This window comes from Oncorhynchus gorbuscha, linkage group LG06, assembly GCF_021184085.1.
Source record: "Oncorhynchus gorbuscha isolate QuinsamMale2020 ecotype Even-year linkage group LG06, OgorEven_v1.0, whole genome shotgun sequence".
In the NCBI taxonomy this organism is placed as follows: Eukaryota; Metazoa; Chordata; class Actinopteri; order Salmoniformes; family Salmonidae; genus Oncorhynchus; species Oncorhynchus gorbuscha.
Genome location: NC_060178.1, coordinates 16766944 through 16788059, shown reverse-complemented (window position 1 = coordinate 16788059; position 21116 = coordinate 16766944). Strand labels below are relative to the sequence as shown.

Sequence of the window (21116 nt, the reverse complement as noted above, 5' to 3'; positions counted from 1 at the left end):
CTAAAAGATGGTATACTGTAGCAGGCGACATCAACTGGTGGCCCGATAGCCAAACCTGGTCCGCAAGGTCATCTAATGTGTTCTAGGTTGTCTTAGTTAAAAGTAAGAAAAAAAACACTTGGCCTGAGAGAGACCTCTGACCTCTAACCTCTACTCACCTTAACTGACTTCATCTTGGACCCCAGCATTCTCTCCATGTCCTCTGCAAAGTCCCTCACTTGATCTCTCCCATTGATGTCCACTATCTTAATAATGGATTCCACATCTTTGAGTTTCTGAAAAGAGCACGGGAGGAGATATTCAACAATACCTTCTACTATGATACATGTAATACCTTCGGACATCTGCTTTCCATTTTTGTTCAGGAGATAAAATAAAGCTAATGTTTTATTGTCATACTACATGTATGATTTTTTATCTTAGAACTGATTGATTGAGATAAGTTAAGTGTGAGCCATTAGTTCAAGCCATTTGAGATACCTGTAAATAAGCAGAGACCAAACATAGCCAGGGGAGTCCTCTGGATTTAGTTTAATTTTAGGTCTTAATTACTCGATTAAGTCACTCACTAATCCCAATTAATCCAAGCAACCCATATACTGAAGGCTGAAGGCTTCCTACGGTGTATACTGAGGTTAATAGAGCAGTCTTGTGTGAATAGCTCTGGTGGGGAGAGAGTTCAACCATGCTGGATACCGATGTTTTTACTCAGGCAATTCACAGGCACAATTACACTGGGCACAGACTAGTTTTTAGATTTGCTTGAGTTGTCAACTAATGTGAATTCAATGTGAAATCAACAAAATATGTCACAAGGACATTGGATTTAGGTTCAAAGTTGGGTGGAAAAAAATACAAAATACCATTACGTTGATTACTTTTTGCTAATCCAATTAATTTCCCACGTTGATTCAATGTCATCACATAGATTTTTGGGGGTGAAAACAATGTTGATTCAACCAGGTTTTTCCCAGTGGGATGAGTCCACAATGATCACCATTATGTCAGGAATATCAGATATTGAGGTAGACATGTAACATAGACTACATCACCATACCATTAAATAGTAGTCATAGTAATGGAATAATTAGTGTAGAGACAAAGACAACAAACAAACATTCTTAAAACAGGATTGGAACATTACTATATGAAACAAGTACAGGACATAACATCCCAATGATAGTTATGGTAAAGTGTTCCTGATCCTGTTAGTAGCCTAGCTGCCCTGTGGCCTGTGTGTCTCTGTCTGCTGCCCGGGGCCACTAACTGTGCCAAGTCTCTCCCCGACCTGATCTGACCAACGCAACCTAAGGGGTGAGGAAGCCCTTTAGATAGAGTGTGAACACCTGGCTCTGGCACCAACATCACACTCACTGACTTGGTGGACATAATGAGATTACGGGTAGCAGGTGGTGATAGAGGAGAATATGGGACGCCACAGGAGGTTAAGACACGTGGTGAGACAAGTAAACGAATGGGGCGGATGGTCATCAGTGTAACGCTATGGACCATCTCAGATGTAAATGGGAAATAATGAGTGGTGTTTCTTTTGGTGAAAAGACTATGTTGCAAATTGTGATTGTAGTTTGTCTAACAAAATAACACATATTTTACCTTTTGTAGAATGTTAGCTCCAGAGTATCTTGTGGTAGTCTCGCGTAGTTGCACTGAAAGGATATTAGCCCAAAACTGGACCCTGAAATAGACACAGAGCGAGAGAGAGATTGGTGATGAGGGATACTAGATCATTTATCATCCCGTCCATGACAGAATATAATCACCAAGGTTTTTTGGCTTTGCTGTCTACATGACGTTCAAAACCCAGACAGGATCCATGTGCCAACAAAGTCCGTGAATATCACAACCGTAATAACAATTAGTTTATTAATCCAAACAGACAGTAGATGGTTCCAGGTGTCCTTTAAGCACATGATGGGATTTTAAGGCACCTCTCTGTATATCAACAGACAGACAGAAAAATGGCGTTGTACTGAAATGAAATAGAATGCTGTGGGACGTTATTGGTTTGCTCCTCATAACCCCCCTAATTGTTCTTCCTTTCATCATTCTACACACAATACCCTGTAATGACAAAGCAAAAACAGATCTTTAGAAATGTTTGCAAATGTATAAAAAATAAAAAAACAGAAATGTCACATTTACATAAGTATTCAGACGCTTTACTCAGTGCCTTGTGGAAGCACCTTTGGCAGCGATTACAGCCTCAAGTCTTCATGGGTATGACTCTTGGGTGTGAAGCTTTGTCCCATTCTTCTCTGCAGATCCTCTCAAGCGCTGTCAGGTTGGATGGGGAGCGTCGCTGCACAGTTATTTTTAGGTCTCTCCAGAGATGTTCCATCGGGTTGAAGTCCGGGCTCTGGCTGGGCCACTCAAGGACATTCAGAAGCCCCGTAGCCACTCCTGCTTTGTCTTGGCTGTGAGCTTAGGGTCGTTGTCCTGTCGGAAGGTGAATCTTCGCCCCAGTCTGAGGTCCTGAGCACTCTGGAGCAGGTTTCATCAAGGATCTCTCTGTACCTTGCTCTGTTCATATTTCCCTCCATACAAACTTCTTCCATTTAAGAATGATAGAAGCCACTGTGTTCTTGGGGACCTTCAATTATGCAGATATTTTTTGGTACCCTTCCGACAGATCTGTGCCTCAACACAATCCTGTCTCGGAGCTCTACGGACAATTCCTTCGACATCATGGCTTGGTTTTTGCTCTGACATGCACTGTCAACTGTGGGACCTTATGTAGACAGGTGTGCGCCTTTCCAAATCATGTCCAATCAATTGAATTTACCACAGTTGGACTCTAATGAAGTTGTAGAAAACGTCTCAAGGATGATAAATGGAAACAGGATGCACCTGAGCTCAATTTCAAGTCTCATAGCAAAGGGTCTGAATACTTATGTAAATAAGGTATTTCTGTTTTTATTTTTAATACATTTGCAAATTTCAAAAAATCTGTTTCCACTTTGTCATTATGGGGTATTGTGTGTAGATTGGTTAAATAGAACAAATCCTCATCCATTTTAGAATAAGGCTGTAACAAAATGTGGAAAAGGGGAAGTGGTCTGAATACTTTCTGAACCCACTGTACAGGTAAGTGAATATTATCCATGAACTGCATACTAAAACTGTGGTGCACATTGTTATAATTTATTGTTATCGTGTCAATTCATGCCTCAGTGGTAACCTGTATTGGAAACCACACAAATGCCTCAGTTAATGATAACACAAGGTAAAGAAGTATAGGACATGGGTGCAAAGGCAGGTACTGTACCGTTGGAATTGGAGGCAAGGCCTACCTACTGTATAGTATAAGGCTTAGTGATGAACAGGAGCAGCTTTAGAGGTTAAGTTCATTAGGATTCCCATTAGGTACTGCACATGCGGCAGCTACTCTTCCTGGGGTCCACATAAAACATACACATACATTACAAAGTACAGAAGAGTTAAAGACAAGAGCAACATAAGATATTACTTTAAATAAAAAATACAAAATATAAATAAGAGTTATATTGAAAAGACAGCAAGTGACACCAAAAAGTACTATTTACACACTATTCACACACACACATATATATATATATTGATATTGTTATACACAATAGAGTTAAATTAGAGCTTTACAGAGAGGAGAGACGCTGTGATCCAGGATGACATGGCTTTATACATAACTGAGCAAAGCATTCAATCTATTTTTTGTTTCGGTACCGTGAAAAAACCCAAAGTGGCATGTCTGGTGGGGTATGTATGTCTGTTTGAAGTGTATACAGTATACGTCCTGGTAATCCGTCTGGGCCTGCGGCCTTGTGAATGTTAGTCCGTTTAAAGGTCTTACTCACATCGGCTGCAGAGAGCATTATCAAACAGTCTTCTGGAACAGCTGGTCTTCTCATGCATGCTTCAGTGTTACTTGCCTCGAAGCGAGCATAGAAGAAGTTTAGCTCATCTGGTAGACTCGTGTCACTGTGTTTTCCTTTGTTGTCTGTAATGGCTTGCAAGCCCTGCCACATCCGACGAGCATCAGAGACGGTGTAGTAAGATTCGATCTTTGTCCTGTATTGAAGCTTTGCCTGTTTGATGGTTCGTTGGAGGGCATAGTGGGATTTCTTTTAAGCTTCCGGGTTAGAGTCCCGCTCCTTGAAAGTTGCAGCTCTAGCCTTTAGCTCAGTGCGGATGCTGCCTGTAATCTATGGCTTCTGGTTGGGGTATGTACGTACGGTCACTGTGGGGACGATGTCATCGATGCACTTATTGATGAAGCCAATGACTGATGTGGTGTACTCCTCAATGCCATCGGAGGAATCCCGGAACATATTCCACTCTGTGCTAGCAAAACAGTCATGTAGCTTAGCATCTGCTTCATCTGACTTTTTTATTGATCTAGTCACTGGTGCTTTCTGCTTTAATTTGTGCTTGTAAGCAGGTAATAGAATTAGGGGGATAGAATTATGGTAGAGAAGCATACAAAGCTCTCCCTCACCCTCTTTTTGGGGATAGAATTATGGTCAGATCTCCAAATAGAGGGTGAGGGAGAGCTTTGTATGCTTCTCTATGTGTGGAGTAAAGGTGGCCTAGAGTTGTTTACCCTCTGGTTGCACATTTAACATGCTGATAGAAATTTGGTAAAACACATTTAAGTTTCCCTGCATTAAAGTCCCCGGCTAGTAGGAGCGCAGCCTCTGGATGAGCGTTTTCTTGTTTGCTTATGGCGGAATACAGCTTATTCAATGCTGTCTTAGTGCCAGCCTCTGACTGTGTTGGTATGTAAATCAGCTACAAAGAATACAGATGAAAACTCTCTCAGTAGGTAGTGTGGTCTACAGCTTGTCATGAAATTCTCTACCTCAGGCGAGCAATAGCTCGAGACTTCCTTAGATATCGTGCACCAGCTGTTGATCACTGTCCCTTGTCTTACCAGACGCCGCTGTTCTATCCTGCCGGTACATCGTATAACCAACCAGCTGTATGTTGATGTTGTTGTCGTTGAACCACGACTCGGTGAAACATAAGATATTACAGTTTTAAATGTCCCGTTGGTAGTTTAATCTTTCGCGTAACTCAGCGATTTTATTGTCCAAAGATTGCACGTTTTCTCGCAGAATGGAGGGAAGTGGGGGTTTATTCGATCGCCTGTGAATTCTCAGATATCAGCCGGACCTTCGGCCCCTATTTCTCCACGTCCTCTTCAAGCAGATCAGGGGGATCTGGGCCTGTTCCCGAGGAAGCAGCGTATCCTTCACGTTGGGCTCGTCCGAGTCGTGAAAGGAAAAAGAGGATTCTGCTAGTCCGTGGTGTGTAATCACAATCCTGATGTCTAGAAGTTATATTCGGTCATAAGAGATGGTAGCGGCAACATTATGTACAAAAAAAGTACAAAAATAAGTTAGAAACAACCAGAGTCTGAACAACTAGTACAGTTGATCTTCATGTCAAAAACGTAAAACACATTTTTTTATAAAAGACATTCGCCACAATAACTTTGTCAATATGACTTGGCCATGATAACTGGCATTGTGTAGTGGACAAACTAGCTGGCCCACTCTGGCCTAACAGGGCCCTGGGGCACTTGAGCCAGCAGACTGGGCCAGACTGGCAGAGGAGTTAAAGTTGGGCTGGGCTGGGAGAGCTAGCTTGATCTCATTAGAATATGAAGGCCAGCAGTCAGATATTAGAGCAGACTGGATCTGTGCAGCCTGGGCTAGGAGCTGGGTGTTGTAGGAACCTGTGGCGCGGCACATCCCCCGAAGTGACTCTTATCAACTGTATGCAGGGATGCCTTTGTGTTGTCTTAGGAATGCTGCATTATCTCACCAACACCCATTCTGTCACACGTCTGTGATGCAGAGGTTCTGTCGTCTTTACATCCCGTAGGTCTGATATTTGATTGGAGGTTAACTCAACAGTAATGCTATTGGTCAACAACTCATCACTGCGTTTTACCTATTCACTACCAAGGCCAAGGCATGCATACTTCAGGAGAGTCTGGGTCTGGGTCAGTCTAGATTCAGTTGTGAAACAAATGCTGCCAGCATCCACTGAAAATCAATCATTAACTTTCTCCCTCTCCTCCATCTCTCCCAGACCCCCTCCATGACTCTCTCTCTTCTTTGTTCCTGACCTGTGCTGGTGAGATACCTACACTGTCTGTCTTTCTCTCTCTCTCTCCACCCCAGGGACTCTTGGAGCATGGCCTTTCGGGCTAGGACTTCTCTCTCTCTCTTTCTCCCTTTCTGATCATGCCTAGAGTAATGCATTGTAATGCTTGTTAATGTTTTGTAATTTAAGCTTTGTGCCTTGTATTTGATTTTATTCATTTTACAATGTTATTAAATATCTGCCTTCAGTATTCCACTCACAGACCAATTCTTGCTCGTCAGCGTCAACTCATTGACTAATGCTTGCTTGCGTATTTGAATTCTCTTAATGGAGTCAGATAAACATTTGAATAGGATAATTGCATAGTATTATCACAGGCTACAGGTGAGGTGTATATGGTATATAATATACATATGATACATATTCCCTCACTACAAAGTGGGCTGGGAGCTGCAGGTGGTGCAGCCTGCAGGCTATAGAGCCCAAACAGACACAGTCAGGATTATGGCACTATGGCTCAGCTCAGGATAATGCTGTATATAGGATCAGATATAGGATCAGATATAGGATTAACTGATGGGCTTAAAGGGTCCCAGCGGGACACATACACACTGCACATTGTCGTTACACAGCAGTGTTGTGTATTCATTTGTGTGAGTGACTGTGCGTTTGTGTGCATCTGTGTGTGTGTGTCTGACTGTGTGAGCAATATCAAAGCAGATTTGTTTAACCAAAGATATAACATATTGTTAACATTCTGTCCCAAATCAAGCAACGCTCATTCAGACTACTACAGTCGTGCTGAGGCTTCAGGCGGTGATGGACCCAGCAGGGTGCAGGTTAACACACAGGAGGTTCCTCTGACTACACACACCAATCTGCACGACCATCTGTGTGGGCCTCTGTGTGTGTATGTGTGTGTGTGTATATATGTGTGTACGTGTACATACTATATATATATATATATATATATATATATATGTATATATAGTCAAATCAAATAAAATTTGATTTGATTTGTCACATACACATGGTTAGCAGATGTTAATGCGAGTGTAGCGAAATGCTTGTGCTTCTAGTTCCGACAATGCAGTAATAACCAACAAGTAATCTAGCTAACAATTCCAAAACTACTACCTTATAGACAAGTGTAAGGGGATAAAGAATATGTACATAAAGATATATGAATGAGTGATGGTACAGAGCGGCATAGGCAAGATACAGTAGATGGTATTGAGTACAGTATATACATATGAGATGAGTATGTAAACAAAGTGGCATAGTTAAATTAAAGTGGCTAGTGATACATGTATTACATAAAGATGCAGTAGATTATATAGAGTACAGTATATACGTATACATATGAGATGAATAATGTAGGTTATGTAAACATTATATTAGGTAGCATTGTTTAAAGTGGCTAGTGATATATTTTACATCATTACCCATCTATTCCCATTATTTAAGTGGCCGGAGTTGAGTCAGTGTGTTGGCAGCAGCAGCAGTGTGTTGGCAGCAGCCACTCAATGTTAGTGGCCTTGAGATAGAAGCTGTTTTTCAGTTTCTCGGTCCCAGCTTTGATGCACCTGTACTGACCTCGCCTTCTGGATGATAGCGGGGTGAACAGGCAGTGGCTCGGGTGGTTGTTGTCCTTGATGATCTTTATGGCCTTCCTGTGACATCGGGTGGTGTAGGTGTCCTGGAGGGCAGGTAGTTTGCCCCCGGTGATGCGTTGTGCAGACCTCACTACCCTCTGGAGAGCCTTACGGTTGTGGGCGCAGCAGTTCCCCTACCAGGCGGTGATACAGCCCGACAGGATGCTCTCGATTGAGCATCTGTAGAAGTTTGTGAGTGCTTTTGGTGACAAGCCAAATTTCTTCAGCCTCCTGAGGTTGAAGAGCCGCTGACTGACTGACCACTGCTGAATGACTGACCACCACTGACTGACTGACCACCGCTGAATGACTGACCACCGCTGACTGACTGACCACCGCTGACTGACTGACCACCGCTGACTGACTGACCACCGCTGACTGACCACTGCTGACTGACCACCGCTGACTGACCACCGCTGACTGACTGACCACTGCTGACTGACCACTGCTGACTGAGCACTGCTGACTGACTGACCACCGCTGACTGACTGACCACCGCTGACTGACTGACCACTGCTGACTGACCACTGCTGACTGACCACTGCTGACTGACCACCGCTGCTGACTGACCACCGCTGACTGACTGACCACCGCTGACTGACCACTGCTGACTGACCACTGCTGAATGACTGACCACCGCTGACTGACCACTGCTGACTGACCACTGCTGACTGACCACCGCTGACTGACTGACCACCGCTGACTGACTGACCACCGCTGACTGACTGACCACTGCTGACTGACCACCGCTGACTGACTGACCACCGCTGACTGACTGACCACTGCTGACTGACCACTGCTGACTGACCACCGCTGCTGACTGACCACCGCTGACTGACCACCTGACTGACCACTGCTGAATGACTGACCACCGCTGACTGACTGACCACCGCTGACTGACTGACCACTGCTGACTGACCACCGCTGACTGACTGACCACCGCTGACTGACTGACCACTGCTGAATGACTGACCACCGCTGACTGACTGACCACCGCTGACTGACTGACCACTGCTGACTGACCACCGCTGACTGACTGACCACCGCTGACTGACTGACCACTGCTGACTGACTGACCACTGCTGAATGACTGACCACCGCTGACTGACTGACCACTGCTGACTGACCACCGCTGACTGACTGACCACCGCTGACTGACTGACCACCACTGACTGACTGACCACCGCTGACTGACCACTGCTGACTGACCACTGCTGACTGACCACCGCTGACTGACTGACCACCGCTGACTGACTGACCACCACTGACTGACTGACCACCGCTGACTGACCACTGCTGACTGACCACTGCTGACTGACCACCGCTGACTGACTGACCACTGCTGACTGACCACCGCTGACTGACTGACCACCGCTGAATGACTGACCACCGCTGAATGACTGACCACCGCTGACTGACTGACCACCACTGAATGACTGACTGACCACCGCTGAATGACTGACTGACCACCACTGAATGACTGACCACCACTGAATGACTGACCACCACTGAATGACTGACTGACCACCGCTGAATGACTGACTGACCACCGCTGAATGACTGACTGACCACCACTGAATGACTGACTGACCACCGCTGAATGACTGACTGACCACCGCTGAATGACTGACCACCACTGAATGACTGACTGACCACCGCTGAATGACTGACTGACCACCGCTGAATGACTGACTGACCACCGCTGAATGACTGACTGACCACCGCTGAATGACTGACTGACCACCACTGAATGACTGACCACCGCTGAATGACTGACCACCGCTGACTGACTGACCACCGCTGACTGACTGACCACCGCTGAATGACTGACCACCGCTGAATGACTGACCACCGCTGACTGACTGACCACCGCTGACTGACTGACCACCACTGACTGACTGACCACCACTGAATGACTGACCACCACTGACTGACTGACCACCACTGACTGACTGACCACCGCTGACTGACTGACCACCACTGACTGACTGACCACCACTGACTGACTGACCACCACTGAATGACTGACCACCACTGAATGACTGACTGACCACCGCTGAATGACTGACTGACCACCACTGACTGACTGACCACCACTGAATGACTGACCACCACTGAATGACTGACCACCACTGAATGACTGACCACCACTGAATGACTGACCACTGCTGACTGGATTTCCGGTGGTAGACAAAAAAACACGATTCTCAGTGCCAAAGACGATGACATCCTGTGCCAAATGTTTCCTGATGGGAACTAAGATTAGTAAAGTTATCAAATTCTCATACATAAACAGTTCAGAAGTAGCTGGTCAAGTATCTTTTATCTGTGACACACTGGTGTAAAAACCAGTAGAGCCTCATTATTGTTATGTTATTGTGTTTCTTATTTTTTTAGTTTATTTTCATAAATATTTTCTTAACTCTATTTTCTTAAAACTGCATTGTTGGTTTTAAAGGCTTGTAAGCATTTCACGGTAAGGTCTACAACACCTGTTGTATTTGGCGTATGTGACAAATAAAATTGTATTTGATTTTGCTGTTGGGAACTTTGAAGAGCGCGATTGCTTTGGGTTAATCAGTATGATTTTCGACCTGACTCAAGTAAATGTATGTAAGATCAGGAGAATATCTCGTTTGTCCAGCGCCAGCTCTTTAATAGTCTACAAATACAATCTACAGAATCCCAGACAAGCACAGAACAGCCAGCTCTCCCCATTGTGCCTAGGGGATATAGTGATGCACTTTACCACAAAGACAAGTCTAGACTATTCCCACATGGGAAATATAATGTAGCGAACCACTGGACAAACACTCCATCACATCAGCACACTAAGTGACCTGATGATGAGGTTTGTTCTCTTCTAGCTGAGTAAAACTGTGGCTGATTTCCACAAGAGGAGAAAATCTGGATTTTGAAAGCAAGAGGGGAAAAAAATCAGGGCTTTGTCACAATCACATCAAATCATGTTGTGCGACTGGCCTGGATGCCTGCTGGCTCTGTCCCCTAATGTGGTGGGATGAGAGATGAGTGTGGACACAGGGCCAGGCGGGCAGAGAGCAGAGGGCAAAGTGTGGGACTCAACCGTGATTAATCTCCCAGGCTCATGTGACCTTTTTGAGGGTTGTGGTTTTGGTGACAGTTGGATGGGGTTAAATTATAGCACAGGGAGAGAAGCGGAGGGAGAGGAGAGAGGAATCAGGGTCAATGTGTAATCAGGCCTTAAAACACACCGAACAGCAGCTGACTGCAGATAAACAACAAGTACCCGCCAGTCAGGCAGTCAGCCAGTCAGGCAGTCTATCAGACAGAACGTATCAGAATAGAGATTCAATCTCCTCCTTATATGCCATTTATCAGACAGTTGAATCCTCCTCTTCTATAACTGGGCTGGATTCTACTGGTCAGACATTTTATCCTAAAACATTTTGCAAGAGCAACACTTGCATTTGTTAGAAGTGAGAAAGTCAGAAGTCACTTGCATCCATTATCTTTTACTGCTGCTGAACCGTAGTCAGGGTGACAAGATGCTGAGAAAACTACGGAGACCCATCACCATCAACTAGAGGATTGCGACAGACCACATAGATATAGGAGATAGTATGGTGAGAATACCACTGAGCTGAGTGAATTGCTCAGCATAGACTCTAAATTTGGCATGAGCCCTCAGATCCTCAGAAAGTTAGACAGCTGCACCATGTAGAGCATCCTGCCTGGTAACTGCTCGGCGTCCGACCGCAAGGCGCTACAGAGGGTAGCGCGTATGGCCCAGCACATCACTGGGGCCCAGCTCCCTGCAATCCAGGATCTCTATACCAGGCGGTGTCAGAGGAAGGCACTAATAATTATCAAAGACTCCAGCCTCTCAAGTCACAGACTGTTCTCTCTGCTACCGCACAGCAAGCGATACTGATGCACAAAGTCTGGGACCAACAGGACCCTGAACAGCTTCTACCCCCAAGCCATAAGACTCCTAAATAGTCAGTTAAATATTTAACCAATAGTTACGCAAACTATCTGCATTGACCTTTTTTGCACAAACTCTTTTGACTCAGTACATATGCTGCTGTGCCTGGTTATTATCTATCTATCCTGTTGCCTAGTCACTTTGCCCCTACCTACAGGGTTGAAGTATATGTACATACAGCGCCTTAAGGAAGGATTCAGACCCCTTGACCTTTTCCACATTTTGTCACCTTACAGCCTTATTCTAAAATGGATGAAAATGTTTAATTTCCTCATCAATCTACACACAATATCCCAGACAATTTCATCCGTTTTAGAATAAGGCTGTAACGTAACAAAATGTGGAAAAAGGCGAGGGGTCTGAATACTTTCCGAATGCACCGTATCTACCTCAATTTCTTCATACCCCTACACATGAACTTGGTACTGGTACCCCGCGTCTAAAGCCAAGTTAACATTACTCATTGTGGATTTATTCTTGGTTATTTCTCTAATTTCTCTCTCTCTGCTTTGATGGAAAGGGCCTAGAAGTAAGCATTTCACTGTTAGTCTACACCTGTTGTTTACCAAGGATGTGACAAATAACATTGTATTTTATTTGTATTTGACACACAAAGCATCAATATGAAACGTTAAAGGAGAGACTGTTGGAGGTGAGCAGTACTACATAGTTTTAAGGGTCTACTCACGTCTCAGGCGGTATCTTCATCTGAGCATGAGCAGTGAAGCAGAACCAGCTGAAACACAGGATCCACAGGCCCAGCCTCAGCCCTGTGGGAGTTCCTCTGGGTCCCAGCCTCAGCCCTGTGGGGGTTCCTCTGGGTCCCAGCCTCAACCCTGTGGGAGTTCCTCTGGGTCCCAGCCTCAGCCCTGTGGAGGTTCCTCTGGGTCCCAGACTCAACCCTGTGGGAGTTCCTCTGGGTCCCAGCCTCAACCCTGTGGGGGTTCCTCTGGGTCCCAGCCTCAACCCTGTGGGGGTTCCTCTGGGTCCCAGCCTGTTTGTTTCTCCACCTGCTCTGGCTCTGGGTCGTAGTCCCATCCTGCCTGGGTCCACTGTGTCGCCTGAGGAGGATATCCGTACGGTTCCGCTGGCTATGGCTCCTCTCCAATATCTCAGTCAGCACACAACAAAACAACAACAACACACTTCAGGATCAGCAAGCCTGAATGAGTCTGCAGGGTTTAGGGTTAAGTTTCCTCATGTCGGCTAAAGGAAGTGGAAGACTCTGACGTTCTTTTTGACTGTGTGACCCAGACTGCTCTTCTCCTCAGTGTGTGTGAATATCCGGTGTCTGGATCCTGTCATCCTCCAACCCTTTCTCTCCTTATTTTATCATCCTCTCAAAACCACAGGTCAATCTCTCCTCTTTACAATCCTAAAGCACGACAACCTGCTCCTGTTGCCTTCTGGTGTTGGAAGATCAGAAGCTATGAAACACTCCAATATGACACAATGAAGAGGCAGTATTTAGATCACTGCGACCTGTCCATCAACCATGACCAAGACATTCCAACAACTATTCACCAGAAGTTCACCATGCAGTGGTCATTCACATGGATCTAGAGTGCTGTAGTTCCTATGCGTCCTGCCGGTGAAGGTTCCCCTCCTGGTCCCTGGTAGCCCAGAGCAGATGAAAAGGTTACGCAGAGACCAGACCAGACTGATGGGCCGTCACACTGACAACATCAACGGCCAGATGAAAATATCCGCAGATAGAGGCAGGAGGGACGCATGTAGCAGCCATTGATTTGCCGACGCTGCCTTCTCTGACAGTCACCCAATTTAGGGCATAATCTACTTGGATTAAAACTCCCTACCCCAACCGACAAGGGGATAGGAGAGAGAGAGGAAGGGAGGGGTGGATAGAGGGAGGGAGGGGAGTAGAGAGGAGGGAGGGAGGGGAGTGGAGAGGAGGAGGGAGGGGAGGAGGGAGGGAGTGGAGAGGAGGAGGGAGGGAGGGGAGTAGAGAGGAGGGAGGGAGGGGAGTGGAGAGGAGGAGGGAGGGGAGAGAGGGAGGGAGGGAGGGAGGGAGGGAGGGGTGGAGAGGAGGAGGGGGGAGTAGAGAGGAGGGAGGGAGGGAGGGGAGTAGAGAGGAGGAGGGAGGGGATGAGGGAGGGAGTGGGAGGGAGGGAGGGAGGGAGTAGAGGAGAGGAGGGAGGGAGGGAGGGGAGTGGAGAGGAGGAGGGAGGGGAGGGAGGGAGGGAGGGAGGGAGGGAGGGAGGGAGGGAGGGAGGGAGGGAGGAGGGAGGGAGGGAGGGAGGGAGGGAGGGAGGGGGAGGGAGGGATCGAAGCGGAGGATTGGATGAGGGGTTTGTTTTATCTAAAAGGATTATAGTGATTTCTGGAGACAGGCTCTTGTCCATCCAATCAGTGGATGAATAAAAGCCCCAACAGTTTGTTTTTAGCGAAAGAGATGCTGGACTGTCTGGGACATCTAGCAGAGCCTGATACTCCCCTCCAACATCAACAAAAACACGCTTGCCAAGCCACGCCCGGCAACTCTGGCACTCTGTTACAGGAGCACCGCTAAGCAGGAATGGAGCAGTACTGCATGAACACACGCACACGCACACGCACGCACACACACACACACACACACACACACACACACACACACACACACACACACACACACACACACACACACACACACACACACACACACACACACACACACACACACACACACACACACACACACACACACACACACACACACACACACACACACACGCACATCTTTAAATAAACGCATGTTTGTATTTTTGTCTTGATACAACTTTGGAAACAGTGCTGCAGTGAGGCTAAGTGATAAGGGATGTACAAGTGGGACATCAACGAGAGGTACTTTAAGACTAATCTCCTTTAAAATAATCTATTAGAGGAGAAGAGCACTAAGCTGCTACTCTCCTGACCTAAGGAATCTCATGGTCCTCATATTCAGAGAGTCTTATGCATGACCTTCAATAGAGAATAGGGTTTTGACTCCATAACGGTTTGGAGCATTTGGCACTAAATCAAAAACGGTCCATTCCTAAAATGACACTTTGAGCTAAACCTATCAACCCACGGTACTCCTTGGTAGAGACTGAAGTCAAGACAAGCGCTCCCTCTGCTGGCATGTGAGGAAACACGCAGGCGTTTATCTCTGGGAAGGGACACAACACAGAGGGAAAGCAGTAACATTACTGCAACTTAGTTGACGCAAATACTACTAATTTCTCCTAACATGGTGTTCATTCTGGGGTGATGAGACAGGGGCGAAAGAATGCCACCCACAACAAAAGAGAATATTATTCCAGTTAACTTTCTCAGAAGACTTATTTTAGTCCTGTGCTTTTGGGAGTCAGGACCATTGTGGGTCCCTGTGCAGAGGTCAGGTTTAGTGGCACCCCTGTAGTAACTCACAGTGGCCACAGTGGCCTGGGTGCCACTGCAGCAACCAGAACCGTGCTCTTTGGCCAATGCACAGCGTGACAGAAGAAATCACCCCCAGTTACATGGATTCTAATCTACGCCCACGCTGGACTCCACAGTAAAAGGTGCAGAGTACTCTGCCTAGATTAGCACTTCTACTTGGAGATGCTGTGTGAATATCGGCCCAGCAGCATGCAATAAATCACATTCCATTCCCCTCTCCAAAAGTCGCTTAATATTTCTTCATGCATCTTGCCTGGGAAGCCAGGTAATGATAGTATTTTTCTCCCCTTGAGTCTGCAGCAAGGTCAATTTCATGTCATATTGACCTCACACCCAGAGCCAAATCAGTTAGTCCATTAAGGCCATCAAGAGGAAGTAGTTTCATATGGACCCACAATCACCCAACCATCACATCAAGCTCATCTGATCAAGCTCCACGACTCTTGTAGCTCTCTGATATGGGGGCTTATCCAGCGCTCCCCAGAACAATGCTCCCATTGAGGAGAACAGAGTGGCCCCCGTGTGGCCCTGGCCCTCAGAGACCAGCCAGGGCCAACCAGTGGGGTCTAACAGGCGGCTAATAGGCAGGCGGGGCACGGGCCCCGGGGCCTGATCCGTGCAGCTGTCGCCTGGCACACTCCGGCCTCAGGGAGACACGACAGCTTATGTTAGTGCCAAGTAGCTTGCTGCTGTGGAGGGGGTGGTAGGGTACTGCCTGGTGCAGCTCTTTCATCGTGGGTGCATGGAAACAGGGGGAGTGGAGATGATGGATGGATGGATGGATAGACGGTTGGATAGATGAATGGTGTAGTAGTTGCAAGGCCAGACTGCACAGGGCAGTATGCACCCAATCACCCACCCATGATCCACCCCTCATCAACATCTTCACCTCGTCTGTCCTCTCAGTCTGCCCCAGTCACCATGCTGTTCAATGGGCAGAGACTAGAGACAAGATTACCCCCTCTGGGATGGGCATTCTACAGAGACAGGCTGGTCTTGTCTGGAGGATAGTGTGAGAACTAGGCATAGTTTCAACCCTATGTGAGAGTTGAACAGAGTGGTCTGGCTGGAGGATAGGGGAGAAGACTAGGTCTATGTGAGAGTTGAGCTGAGTGGTCTGTCTGGAGGATAGGGGAGAAGACTAGGTCTATGTGAGAGTTGAGCTGAGTGGTCTGACCGGAGGATAGGGGAGAAGACTAGGTCTATGTGAGAGTTGAGCAGAGTGGTCTGTCTGGAGGATAGGGGAGAAGACTAGGTCTATGTGAGAGTTGAGCTGAGTGGTCTGTCTGGAGGATAGGGGAGAAGACTAGGTCTATGTGAGAGTTGAGCAGAGTGGTCTGTCTGGAGGATAGGGGAGAAGACTAGGTCTATGTGAGAGTTGAGCTGAGTGGTCTGTCTGGAGGATAGGGGAGAAGACTAGGTCTATGTGAGAGTTGAGCAGAGTGGTCTGTCTGGAGGATAGGGGAGAAGACTAGGTCTATGTGAGAGTTGAGCAGAGTGGTCTGTCTGGAGGATAGGGGAGAAGACGAGGTCTATGTGAGAGTTGAGCAGAGTGGTCTGGCTGGAGGATAGGGGAGAAGACTAGGCCTTCCTTAGAGTTGAGCAGGTCTACCAGCTTTGTAGTAAATTCACTGTAGTGTTTGCCACAGTAAGCAGGGATCCACTCTTCCCAGAGCTGAGGGGTGTTGAGACTTGGGTAATTACAGATACTAAAATACTGCAGCATGTGTTGGAGCTAGTGGCCGTGCTGCTACAGCACACACACACACACACACACACACACACACACACACACACACACACACACACACACACACACACACACACACACACACACACACACACACACACACACACACACACACACACACACACACACACACACACACACACACACACACACACACACACACACACACACACACACACACACACACACACATACTGCGGTAGATAGGGTTACCCTGCTGACAGAGCAGGATGCCCGGCATTACAGCCCAGGAAAAGGCTCTGAGAAGGCCGCCCAAAGGCTCTACAACGACACGGAGCCTCAAATATTCCTGCACAGAGCCTCAAATATTCCTGCACAGAGCCTCAAATATTCCTGCACAGAGCCTCAAATATTCCTGCACAGAGCCTCAAATATTCCTGCACAGAGCCTCAAATATTCCTGCACAGAGCCTCAAATATTCCTGCACAGAGCCTCAAATATTCCTGCACAGAGCCTCAAATATTCCTGCACAGAGCCTCAAATATTCCTGCACAGAGCCTCAAATATTCCTGCACAGAGCCTCAAATATTCCTGCACAGAGCCTCAAATATTCCTGCACAGAGCCTCAAATATTCCTGCACAGAGCCTCAAATATTCCGGCACAGAGCCTCAAATATTCCTGCACAGAGCCTCAAATATTCCGGCACAGAGCCTCAAATATTCCGGCACAGAGCCTCAAATATTCCGGCACAGAGCCTCAAATATTCCTGCACAGAGCCTCAAATATTCCTGCACAGAGCCTCAAATATTCCTGCACAGAGCCTCAAATATTCCTGCACAGAGCCTCAAATATTCCTGCACAGAGCCTCAAATATTCCTGCACAGAGCCTCAAATATTCCTGCACAGAGCCTCAAATATTCCTGCACAGAGCCTCAAATATTCCTGCACAGAGCCTCAAATATTCCTGCACAGAGCCTCAAATATTCCTGCACAGAGCCTCAAATATTCCTGCACAGAGCCTCAAATATTCCTGCACAGAGCCTCAAATATTCCTGCACAGAGCCTCAAATATTCCTGCACAGAGCCTCAAATATTCCTGCACAGAGCCTCAAATATTCCGGCACAGAGCCTCAAATATTCCTGCACAGAGCCTCAAATATTCCTGCACAGAGCCTCAAATATTCCTGCACAGAGCCTCAAATATTCCGGCACAGAGCCTCAAATATTCCGGCACAGAGCCTCAAATATTCCTGCACAGAGCCTCAAATATTCCTGCACAGAGCCTCAAATATTCCTGCACAGAGCCTCAAATATTCCTGCACAGAGCCTCAAATATTCCTGCACAGAGCCTCAAATATTCCTGCACAGAGCCTCAAATATTCCTGCACAGAGCCTCAAATATTCCGGCACAGAGCCTCAAATATTCCTGCACAGAGCCTCAAATATTCCTGCACAGAGCCTCAAATATTCCGGCGACACCGCAGAAAAATGATAATAAGTTTGAATGTTGCATGCTGATGCAATTTTGATGGCATGTACTGTTTGAACATGGAGCTCTGTACAGTGCAAGGAATCTGTCACTGTGACCCCCACAGTGACACCAGCAGAGGGTGCTGATATGGGATGTATAGTAGACAGGACAGCCGTTTGCTGTAACCTTAACCCCAACCCTAGACATCAATGTGTTGCATTCTGAAACCATGTTTGAGCAAGTATGAGTATTTCTGACACTCTATTTCATGAACGCCACTGTGGGGACACGTTGAAAACAAAGTGGTAAGACACAATGACACTACTACGAGTCTTTGGCTGATCTCGGAGGGGTCCCCCTTTGGAGGAGTCCATCGTGATGATCTCTAAATGGGTTCCTCTCCACAGTCCACCGACTGTATGCCTCCAGATGGGCAGACACTGATCCAACCAGAGAAACCATCAGCTTATGTGCTGATGCCTGTGCATATGACATCACCACGCAGTCCAATATCAGGTTGCTCAGAAGTTGAAATATTAATGGCGACATCTGCTTAATTAAACTTCAGAGCCTAATCTTCTGTGCCAAACTGAGGGTGCCGGGATTTAAAAGTCATGCATTCCCCCCCCCTTTCAAGCAGCCTTTTCTCCCGCTGCTGAAGAACAGTGCTTATCTCACAGTTGGTTTATTATTTATCCCCAGGCATTAGGCCAACAGTTGCCGTTCGTTCTGCCTGTTGCTCCCTCTATCCAGCCCTGTGTCTGTCCACACCTGCAGCTGTCACTTCTGCCTGCTATCGCCACGGTTACTGCAGCACACTCCACCCCCTCCCTCTATGCCAGCCGTCAGCCGAGCACCTTCTGGAGAGAGCCCTAGTCTATAGAGAGTAGAGACCTCCTTCAGTAGAGACCCCTAGTCTATAGAGAGTAGAGACCTCCTTCTGGGGAGACCCCTAGTCTATAGAGAGTAGAGACCTCCTTCTGGGGAGACCCCTAGTCTATAGAGAGTAGAGACCTCCTTCTGGGGAGACCCCTAGTCTATAGAGAGTAGTGACCTCCTTCAGTAGAGACCCCTAGTCTATAGAGAGTAGAGACCTCCTTCAGTAGAGACTCTAGTCTATAGAGAGCAGAGACCTCCTTCAGTAGAGACCCCTAGTCTATAGAGAGCAGAGACCTCCTTCAGTAGAGACCACTAGTCTATAGAGAGTAGAGACCACCTTCTGGGGAGACCCCTAGTCTATAGAGAGTAGAGACCTCCTTCATTAGAGACCACTAGTCTATAGAGAGTAGAGACGTCTTTCATTAGAGACCCCTAGTCTGTAGAGAGCAGAGACCTCCTTCAGTAGAGACCCCTAGTCTATAGAGAGTAGAGACTTCCTTTTGTAGAGACCCCAGTCTGTAGAGAGTAGAGACCTCCTTCAGTAGAGACCCCTAGTCTATAGAGAGTAGAGACCTCCTTCTGTAGAGACCCCTAGTCTATAGAGAGTAGAGACCTCCTTCTGGTTAAACCCCTAGTCTATAGAGAGTAGAGACCTCCTTCAGTAGAGACCACTAGTCTATAGAGAGTAGAGACCTCCTTCAATAGAGACCCATAGTCTATTGAGAGTAGAGACCTCCTTCAGTAGAGACCCCTAGTCTATAGAGAGTAGAGACCTCCTTCAGTAGAGACCCCTAGTCTATAGAGAGTAGAGACCTCATTCAGTAGAGACCCCTAGTCTATAGACAGTAGAGACCTCATTCAGTAGAGACCCCTAGTCTATAGACAGTAGAGACCTCCTTCGGTAGTTACCCCTTACCTATAGAGAGTAGGGTCCTCCTTCAGTAGAGACCCCTAGTCTATAGAGAGTAGAGACCTCCTTCAGTAGAGAGAAGAGACTCCTGGTCTGTAGAGAGTAGAGAATCCTGGTCTGTAGAGAGTAGAGACTCCTAGTCTGTAGAGAGTAGAGACCTCCTTCTGTAGAGAGTAGAGACTCCTGATTTGTAGAGAGAAGAGACTCCTGGTCTGTAGAGAGAAGAGAATACTGGTCTGTAGAGAGTAGAGACTCCTAGTCTGTAGAGAGAAGAGAATCCTGGTCTGTAGAGAGTAGAGACTCCTGGTTTGTAGAGAGAAGAGAATCCTGGTCTGTAGAGAGTAGATGATCCTAGTCTGTAGAGAGAAGTGAATCCTGGTCTGTAGAGAGAAGAGAATCCTGGTCTGCGGAGAGAAAAGAATCCTGGTTTCTAGAGAGAAGAGAATCCTGGTCTGTAGAGAGTAGAGACCTCCTTCTGTGAAGATTTGTCTGACAAATAATGAAAAACACATTACAGATAAAAGACTTTACAATTTCCATACATTTAAAAAACATGAACATGTAGTGTGTGTGTGTGTGTGTGTGTGTGTGTGTGTGTGTGTGTGTGTGTGTGTGTGTGTGTGTGTGTGTGTGTGTGTGTGTGTGTGTGTGTGTGTGTGTGTGTGTGTGTGTGTGTGTGTATATATGTATGTATATGTGTGTGTGTGTGTGTGTGTGTGTGTGTGTGTGTGTGTGTGTGTGTGTGTGTGTGTGTGTGTGTGTGTGTGTGTGTGTGTGTGTGTGTGTGTGTGTGTGTGTGTGTGTGTGTGTGTGTGTGTGTGTACTGACACATGTCAGTACATACACACAACAAATAGGTCACATGGTGGAGAGCTGTTGCTTTATTTGTTTTGAAAGCAGGTTTGCTGTTCACTTGCTCTGTATAGGATGGAAGCACCATTCACTCATGCATCTGTATAATACTGTATGTTTCATTGAATTTGTTCTTGACCTG

At 46.7% G+C, this 21116-nt stretch overlaps 1 protein-coding gene across 3 annotated transcripts in view; it reads right to left on the bottom strand.

The window, feature by feature from the left end:
* The window catches only part of LOC124037616 (voltage-dependent calcium channel subunit alpha-2/delta-4-like), an 87573-nt gene extending 74062 nt beyond the window's left edge, over positions 1 to 13511 (bottom strand). For all 3 annotated transcript variants that reach the window (XM_046352493.1, XM_046352495.1, XM_046352494.1), the window contains exons 1-3: positions 12419 to 13511; positions 1615 to 1696; positions 159 to 275 (exon numbers count right to left, since the gene is read on the bottom strand). In XM_046352493.1, coding sequence (XP_046208449.1) covers positions 159 to 275; positions 1615 to 1696; positions 12419 to 12768 — 549 coding nt within the window. In that variant the 5' untranslated portion in view covers positions 12769 to 13511. The remainder of the gene's footprint in view (positions 1 to 158; positions 276 to 1614; positions 1697 to 12418) is intronic.
* Between the last annotated feature and the right edge of the window lie 7605 nt (positions 13512 to 21116).